Genomic DNA, 10000 nt, shown 5'->3' on the forward strand with positions numbered 1-10000 from the left:
TCAAAAGGAAGTCTGCGGGATTCACACTCCCGTATTGAACTACCTTCCACTTCCTCCCCGTGTCTCCCTGGGAGATTGGGGGAAGTGGGCCTTCCCCCCCCCCCCCCCTCCCCAACGTCAGTTTAAATATGTATAAAATGAATTAAGGCATCTCTTTCAAGTGACTAGGTAAATACATCTATTATATCTATTTTTTACACATTGAAAATATCCTCAGATTCCAGAAGCGAAAATATATCCTCAGATTCCAGAACCTATATGACCTCTAAATATGTCTTCATATTCACTTCTGGGCAGGTCACGGACGACCTCTGGGGCATCACGGACCACATGGAGGTCCTGAACGAGAGCATCTGGGCCGCCGAGGTCCGCCAGAGGCTGAAGGACTTCGAGAAGTCCCTCATCAAGGCCATTAAGACGGACGGATGGGACGGCTCCGAAGACACGACGAAGCAGCAGTGGACGTTCGCCGGGGCGCTCTTCTACTCGATCATTCTCATCACGACGATCGGTGAGTCTTTCTGTTCTCTTTGTTTTATTTGGCGAGTCTTTAATGCTGTAGTAGATTCACATCAACCGTGCATTTGATGTCTAGGCCAGTCCCTTATACGACGCTCCTGATTGGCTGTTGTTAAGCCAATGACAAGGCTGGATACTCTCAGTCTCTCTCGAGAGTTCACATAAGCAGGATGTTTGTTCCAACTCTCCTGAAAGACGTATATTTCAGGAGAGATGGAGCATACATCCTGCCCTTTCACTGGCTTAACAACAGCCAATCAGGAGCGTCGGAAGGGACTGGCCTAGACATCAGATGCACGGGTGATGTGAATTTACTAGAGCCAGTGCGACTGGCCAGTCTTGAAATCTCGTTACTGTAATTGGTGATTCTTTCGTTTCCGTCGCTATGATTGGTGAGTCTTCAGATCTCACCTGTAGGGTTGGTAGTGGTGGTCTTTCCTTTGCTATGATTGGCGAGTCTTTTTAAAGGTAAACAATGCGATTTGTGAGCCTTTTATTTTCGTTACTATAATTGGCGAGTCTTTCATAATCGTTACGAGGGTTGGTGAGTCTTTCTGACCCCCTTGTGATGATGGTGAGTCTTTAAAGCTATAGCCACTGCGGTAGGTGAGTCTTTCATATCCCTTACTATAATTGATGAGTCTTTAAATCTAACCACTACGGTAGGTGAGTCTTTCATTCTCGTTACCATGACCGGTGAGTCTTTAACTGTCGTCGCTACCGAGTCATCAAATTACATGACTAGGACTGGTGACGCCTTCCTTCTCGCGATTTGGATTGGTTGAATCTCTTGAATCTCATCACTACTCCTTTCTTAGGCTTCTCATTCTTTTATTCTCAGTCTCCTTTCTTTGTCTTCTTATTCTTTTATTCTCAGTCTCCTTTCTTAGGCTTCTCATTCTTTATTCTCAGTCTCCTTTCTTTGTCTTCTTATTCTTTTATTCTCAGTCTCCTTTCTTTGTCTTCTCATTCTTTTATTCTCAGTCTCCTTTCTTTGTCAGCTCATTCTTGTATTCTCAGTCTCCTTTCTTTGTCTTTTCTTAGTTCGTTTTATTTCTCAGTTCTCCTTTGCTTTGTCTTCTCATTCTTTTATTCTCAGTCTTCTTTCTTAGTCTTCTCAGAAACGTAGGCGAGTTGGTCTTTTAGGAAATGATTATTGTAGAATCATGAGAGGAAAATGAGAAAAGTTTATTATTATATATAATAAAATGGTATAAAATATAACTAAACTTTTAACAGTTACACGCACCCATGCATCTCAAGTGTAAAAGGCCCATTAAAATATATTCCGTAGCTTTAAACCAGTGTTTTAATGGGCCTTTTATATTTGGGACGTATCCCGTTTTAGCACATACATACATACATACATACATACATACATACTACATATATATATCTATATATATATAATATATATATAATATATATATAATATATATATTATTATACGTATATATATATAATATAATATATATATATGTTGTGTGAAACCATCTTCAATTTATTTCCCCTGGTCCTTTTATTTTCGTCAGCGGGTGTCAGCAACCTGGCCCACGCCCATTTTTCATACCCCGTCGTTGACAGACGCCCCTCGGGTTGGAAATGGGCGTATTAATGGCATTGTCCATTAGCTTCCTTGCTTGTCGGGCGCTGTCACCCTGTTCTTTCTCTCTCTCTCTCATCTCTCTCTCTCTCTCTCTCTCTCTCTCTCTCTCTCTCTCTCTCGTTTGTGGGTAGTTTTAGTTTTGATTTGTTTTATAAACCATTCATTTTGTGAAATCTAAATATTATTTGGGTTTGTTTAGCGAATTTATTTAGTAGACAAATTGTGAAATAATACGATTTATATATTATCATCACTGAAGGCGCGCTTTTTAAAAAGAGGAAGGTCATAAGTAATAAATACCGGTTCGATTCCAGATTGGGGACGGAATGGTTTCTGTATTTTCTGGTGAATACTATGACGTTTTTGTTGACCATAACTGATAGTTAGTTGCCTGTGATGGGTCGCCCATCAGGAGAGGGGAAGGTATGTAAACTCATCACAAAAACGACGTGTAATATATATATATATATATATATATATATATATATATATATATATATATATATATATATATAGATAAATGTGTGTCTGACTATTCTCGAGGGGACATAATCTTCAAGCCCATTAAGATAATCTTGACAGAACTTATGAGCCCATTATACCTCACATCATTTACTCCGGGAAGAGAAAAATGAAGAAGAGGGAGAACCGGCTCTCAGACGAAATACAGATCGCATTCCGGTTCCAACCCGCTCCGAAAAAATAATCAAAACAGGTGACGGGAGATATGAAGCCGCCGCTCGGTATTGGATTATGGCGGTCACCCCTCTCGCTCCTCCGCGGCTCGAGTCAACAGAAAACGGATGCTCGGCCGGGGTAATATTTTCGCTGTCTCGCAGCCATAATCAACAAACACTCTCTTGCCATTACTCATTCTATCCCAGCCGTTGCAATGGTGTTTCGTGATTCTATTTTCTTGTACGGACACCTCCTGAAGGAAAACCCGCACACGCAAGCACCAAGCTAGGGGAGGGGAGGGGAGGGGAGGGGTAGGGGAGGAAACGGGGGTTGGGTCGGTTTTATTTATATTTATCCAAACGGAAACAGAGTGTGACTGGTATTTTAATGAATAGATGGCTAGAGAACCTCTCTCTCTCTCTCTCTCTCTCTCTCTCTCTCTCTCTATCTATATATATATATATATATATATATATATATATATATATATATAATATATAAAATTATTTACACCAATATTTTTTGTATGAGAGAGACATTGCTCTCTCTCTCTCTCTCTCTCTCTCTCTCTCTCTCTCTCTCTCCTCTCTCTCAGTACTAGTTGCTAGTTCCCCGTGGTTTTTTTTCTTGCTTTTCTTTTTTTATTTACGTCCGTTAAATCCGCCTTCTTCAACGCTGCCTGGCACCGGGTCCACGATGCCAATCCTTGTCATCTCTCGACTGCACCAGAGAGACACAATGGGTCGTTACACGCTATTCCGAAGCCAGGCCCTGCTAATTTGCTTGATTAGACTGGTGTGTGTGTGTGTGTGTGTGTGTGTGTGTGTGTGTTTGCTTGCTTGCTTGTGGGGGTGGGAGGGGGAGGGGGAGCGGAGTGCGTGTGTGTGTGCGCATGCTCAGAAAAAAATATCTGTGTTTCGTAGAATGAGGAGGATTTTCAGAAAGATTCCTGGCAGAGAACCTTGAGAGAGAGAGAGAGAGAGAGAGAGAGAGAGAGAGAGAGAGAGAGAGAGAGAGAGAGAGAGAGAGAGAAAATCTAGGGAAATACCAAATACTAAAAAATGAAGAGAGAGAATAAAAATCTTTTAAATGAAAAGAGAGAGAGAGAGAGAGAGAGAGAGAGACCTTACCTTACAGACCTTACATCTTGTTCGGGTTGCCCCAGGTCCCTCAGTGTGAGGCACCTCTAATGTCTACCAGAGAGTTGCTAGTACATCTTCCGGTATATTTTGCATCTTCCAATCTTAGATGGTCTGGGATGCAGTTTAGATATTTGTCGAGCTTATTCTTAAACACATCTACGCTCACTCCTGATATATTCCTCAGATGAGCTGGCAACGCATTGAATAGACGCTGCATTATCGATGCTGGTGCGTAGTGGATTAATGTCCTGTGTGCTTTCCTTATTTTTTCCTGGTATAGTTTTGGGCACTATTAATCTACCTCTGCTTGCTCTTTCTGATATTTTTAGTTCCATGATATTTTTCTGCTATTCCTTCTATCTGTTTCCATGCCTGAATTATCATGTAGCGTTCTCGTTCTCCTTTCTAGACTATATAATTTTAAGAATTGTAGTATCTTTCCCCTTTTAGTAGTCTAGGTGGCCTTAACTTCTTCTATTCTAGCTGTAAAGGACCTTTGTACACTCTCTATTTGTGCAATATCCTTTTGATAGTGTGGGTACCATATCATATTGCAATATTCAAGTGGACTACGAACATATGTTTTATAAAGCATAATCATGTGTTCAGCTTTTCTTGTTTTGAAGTGCCTTAACAACATTCCATTTTTGCTTTACATTTTGCCAACAGAGTTGCTATTTGATCATTGCATAACATGTTTCCTATTCATCATCACACCAAGGTCTTTAACTGCTTCCTTATTTGTGATGGTCTCATTATTAGGTCCCTTATATGCATATAGCTTTCTTTCTCTGTCTCCATATTTATTGATTCAAATTTATCAGAGATAAATACCATCCTTTTTTACCTCTGCCCAATCATATACTTTGTTAAGGTCTCTTTGTAGAGCGTTCCTATCTTCATCACAAGTAATTTCTCTACTTATTCTTGTGTCATCTGCGAAACTACTCACTACCGAATCCTTAACATTATTGTCTATGTCTTCATCATAATAACAAACAGTATTGCAGCTAACACCGTACCTTGCGGCACACCGGATATTACCTTGGCTTCATCCGATTTCTCGTCGTTTGCAATAACTATCTGTTTTCTGTTTTGTGTAAAAATTCTTTTAACCATCTTCCTACTTTATCCACGATATTGTGTTTTCTAATTTTCTTCGCTAATATATTATGGTCTACTTTATCAAAAGCTTTTGCAAAGTCTAAATAAACCACATCTGTTTCATTTCCGCTTTTCATATTTTTGAATATGTTTTCACGGTGGACTAACAGTTGGGTTTGTGTACTTTTTCCGGGTACGAAACCATGTTGTCCCTTTATTAAACAAATTATTTTTTATTAAATGTTTCATAATATTTTTCTTCATTACCCTTTCATACACTTTCATAATATGTGATGTTAGACTCACAGGCCTATAATTACTTGCCTCTAGTCTTGATCCACTTTTGAAAGTAGGGGTAATATATGCTAATTTGTGCTCATCATATATCTTGCCTGTATCTACACTTTGTCTTAATAATATTGCAAGTGGCTTTGCGATAGAATGAACTACTTTCTTTAACAAAATAGCAGGAATTCCATCTGGCCCTGCAGCAGCTCCATTTTTAATTTCATTAATAGCCTGCACAATATCAGCTTCATTAATATCTATGTCAGCTAAATATTCACTATTTTCATCCCTTACTTCTATATCATTGTCTTCATTATCTATTCTAGGGGTGAATTCTCTCTTATATCGTTCTGCCAGTATGTTGCAAATTTCCTTTTTTTCATTCGTTAATCTCCCTTCAATTCTCAGAGGGCCTATTTCTATTCTTCTTTTATTCACTCTTCTTTCATATGAGTATAATAGTTTGGGGTTTTGCTTGATATTTAATAGGGTTTTTTCTTCCAAGTCCCGTTTTTCATTTTCTTTTGATTGTATAATCTTTTGTTCTGCATTTTCTATCTTACTTTTTAGTTCTATAACTTTCCATGCATTTTTTTTCTTTTGCAAGACCTTTTTTCCATTTTCTGATTTTCTGGAACAAGATCCTTCTGTCTACTTGGTATGGCATGAATGATGTTTACTTTTCTTCTTCGGTATATATTTTTTTCCACTATTATCTCCAATAATTTTATATAATATCTCCGTATTTACCCTTATGTCATCACTTACGAAAATGTTATCCCAATCGTTTGTTTAATTCTTCATTAATTTTCTGACCATTTTATATTTTTTATTTTTTTAAACTGTAGAAGTGTATTTTCCATATCCTTCCCACTTTTTCATTTCTTGCTTATCTCTATTTTCACTTGCTTTGGAATGAAACTGTTAATTCTATGACATTATGGTCTGAAATACTCGCATTATAAACTATTATTTCTTAACATAATTCATCTCGTTCACAATACTAGGTCTAAAGTATTTTCCTTTCTTGTTGGCAGGTGATTTATTTGTTGAATGTTTGTATTCTAGTAGCATATCTAATAGCTTTTCAATTGCCTCTTATCTTCTGCACTACTAATTACTCTCTTTTTTTATATGTATAAGTACAACCACAATCTCCTATTCGTTCTTTCCATTCTACGAAAGGAAAGTTGAAGTCACCAGATAGGAGAATAGTCCAGTCCTTGTGATTTCTACATATATCATCCAATTTTTTCAATTATTAAGTCAAACTCTTTAGTATTAGGAGGTCTATATACTTATGTTCATCAATTTTTCAGATTCAAATTCTACGCTATTAGTTCACATTCTGAGTTACTATATTTCTCATTATATTTTCTTGTTTTTTTGTCTTTCCCATATATTGCGGTTCCCCTTGATTCCTATTTTTTTCTATCTGATCTATAAGTTTGGAACCCTTTTTATTTGATCATCATTCCCAGTCTCTTGGGAAATACCAGGGGTTCACTTATATTCATTATATCTATTTTCTTTTCATTTTGGGTTATTTTCTTCTAAGTTACTCTATTTTTCTTTTGAGTTACTCGTAACTAAACCCTGCGCATTCATCACTATGATGGTTTGCGTGTTTTTCTCCTTCATTTAATACTGGTAGTAATAAGGATTTTCCCATGTTCTCATTTCCTGTTCTGGTATGTTGTTCTTTTTTTCATTTCAGAAATTCTGACATTAAAAAATCCAACTTTTACATAATTTATTTGAGTAGAGAGAGAGAGAGTGAGAAAATCCTCTAGGGGAAATACCAAATACTAAAAAATGAAGAGAGAGAATAAAAATCTTTTAAATGAAAAGAGGAGAGAGAGAGAGAGAGAGAGAGAGAGAGAGAGAGAGAGTAGAGAGAGAGAAAATCCTCTATGGGAAATGCCAAATACTAAAAAATGAAGAGAGAGAATAAAAATCCTCTAAATGAAAAGAGAGAGAGAGAGAGAGAGAGACCTTACCTTACAGACCTTACATCTTTTTGTTCGGGTTGCCCAGGTCCCTCAGTGTGAGGCACCTCTAATGTTCTACCAGAGAGTTGCTAGTACATCTTCCGGTATATTTTGCATCTTCCAATCTTAGATGGTCCTGGATGCAGTTTAGATATTTGTCGAGCTTATTCTTAAACACATCTACGCTCACTCCTGATATATTCCTCAGATGAGCTGGCAACGCATTGAATAGAGCTGCATTATCGATGCTGGTGCGTAGTGGATTAATGTCCTGTGTGCTTTTCCTTATTTTTCCTGGTATAGTTTTGGGCACTATTAATCTACCTCTGCTTGCTCTTTCTGATATTTTTAGTTCCATGATATTTTCTGCTATCCCTTCTATCTGTTTCCATGCCTGAATTATCATGTAGCGTTCTCTTCTCCTTTCTAGACTATATAATTTTAAGAATTGTAGTCTTTCCCAGTAGTCTAGGTCCTTAACTTCTTCTATTCTAGCTGTAAAGGACCTTTGTACACTCTCTATTTGTGCAATATCCTTTTGATAGTGTGGGTACCATATCATATTGCAATATTCAAGTGGACTACGAACTATGTTTTATAAAGCATAATCATGTGTTCAGCTTTTCTTGTTTTGAAGTGCCGTAACAACATTCCCATTTTTGCTTTACATTTTGCCAACAGAGTTGCTATTTGATCATTGCATAACATGTTCCTATTCATCATCACACCAAGGTCTTTAACTGCTTCCTTATTTGTGATGGTTTCATTATTAGGTCCCTTATATGCATATAGCTTTCTTTCTCTGTCTCCATATTTATTGATTCAAATTTATCAGAGTTAAATACCATCCTATTTACTCTGCCCAATCATATACTTTGTTAAGGTCTCTTTGTAGAGCGTTCCTATCTTCATCACAAGTAATTTCTCTACTTATTCTTGTGTCATCTGCGAAAACTACTTCACTACCGAATCCTTAACATTATTGTCTATGTCTTCAATCATAATAACAAACAGTATGCAGCTAACCACCGTACCTTGCGGCACACCGGATATTACCTTGGCTTCATCCGATTTCTCGTCGTTTGCAATAAACTATCTGTTTTCTGTTGTGTACAAACTTCTTTTAAACCATCTTCCATACTTTATCCACGATATTGTGTTTTCTAATTTTCTTCGCTAATATATTATGGTCTACTTTATCAAAAGCTTTTGCAAAGTCTAAATAAACACATCTGTTTCATTCCGCTTTTCATATTTTGAATATGTTATCACGGTGGACTAACAGTTGGGTTTGTGTACTTTTTCCGGGTACGAAACCATGTTGTCCTTTATTAAACAAATTATTTTTTATTAAATGTTTCATAATATTTTTTCTTCATTACCCTTTCATACACTTTCATAATATGTGAGTTAGACTCACAGGCCTATAATTACTTGCCTCTAGTCTTGATCCACTTTTGAAAGTAGGGGTAATATATGCTAATTTGTGCTCATCATAAATCTTGCCTGTATCTACACTTTGTCTTAATAATATTGCAAGTGGCTTTGCGATAGAATGAACTACTTTCTTTAACAAAATAGGCAGGAATTCCATCAGGCCCTGCAGCAGATCCATTTTTTAATTCATTAAATAGCCTGCACAATATCAGCTTCATTAATATCTATGTCAGCTAAATCTTGCACTATTTTCATCCCTTACTTCTATATCATTATCTTCATTATCTATTCTAGGGGTGAATTCTCTCTATATCGTTTCTGCCAGTATGTTGCAAATTTCCTTTTTTTTCATTCGTTAATCTCCCTTCAATTCTCAGAGGGCCTATTTCTATTCTTCTTTTATATCTCTTCGCGATATATATATGTTTGTTTTGCTTGATATTTAATAGGGTTTTTTCTTCCAAGTCCCGTTTTTCATTTTCTTTTGATTGTATAATCTTTTGTTCTGCATTTTCTATCTTACTTTTTAGTTTCTATAACTTTCCATGCATTTTTTCTTTTGCAAGACCTTTTTTCCACTTTCTGATTTTCTGGAACAAGATCCTTCTGTCTCTTGGTATGCATGAATGATGTTTACTTTTCTCTTCGGTATATATTTTTTCCACTATTTTCTCCAATATTTTATATAATATCTCCGTATTACCCTTATGTCATCACTTACGAAAATGTTATCCTAATCTTTGTTTAATTCTTCATTAATTTCTGACCATTTTATATTTTTACTGTAGAAGTTGTATTTTCCATATCCTTCCCACTTTTTCATTTCTTGCTTATCTCTATTTTCACCCCTTGCTTTTGGGAATGAACTGTAATTTCTATGACGTATGGTCTGAAATACTCGCATTATAAACTATTATTTCTTTAACATAATTCATCTCGTTCACAAATACTAGGTCTAAAGTATTTTCCTTTCTTGTTGGCAGGTGATTTATTTGTTGAATGTTGTATTCTAGTAGCATATCTAATAGCTTTTCAAATTGCCTCTTATCTTCTGCACTACTATTACTCTCTTTTTTATATGTATAGTACACCACCAATCTCCTATTCGTTCTTTCCATTCTACGAAAGGAAAGTTGAAGTCACCAGATAGGAGAATAGTCCAGTCCTTGTGATTCTACATATATCATCCAATTTTTCAATTATTAAGTCAAACTCTTTAGTATTAGGAGGTCTAT

The 10000-nt window shown here is 36.5% G+C and overlaps 1 protein-coding gene across 6 annotated transcripts in view; it reads left to right on the top strand.

The window, feature by feature from the left end:
* Positions 1–10000, top strand: part of LOC135203609 (TWiK family of potassium channels protein 7-like) — a 194784-nt gene that overhangs the window by 103184 nt on the left and 81600 nt on the right. For all 6 annotated transcript variants that reach the window (XM_064233431.1, XM_064233435.1, XM_064233436.1 and 3 more), the window contains one exon: positions 298–511. In XM_064233431.1, coding sequence (XP_064089501.1) covers positions 298–511 — 214 coding nt within the window. The remainder of the gene's footprint in view (positions 1–297; positions 512–10000) is intronic.

This window comes from Macrobrachium nipponense, chromosome 36, assembly GCF_015104395.2.
Source record: "Macrobrachium nipponense isolate FS-2020 chromosome 36, ASM1510439v2, whole genome shotgun sequence".
Lineage (NCBI taxonomy): Eukaryota > Metazoa > Arthropoda > Malacostraca > Decapoda > Palaemonidae > Macrobrachium > Macrobrachium nipponense.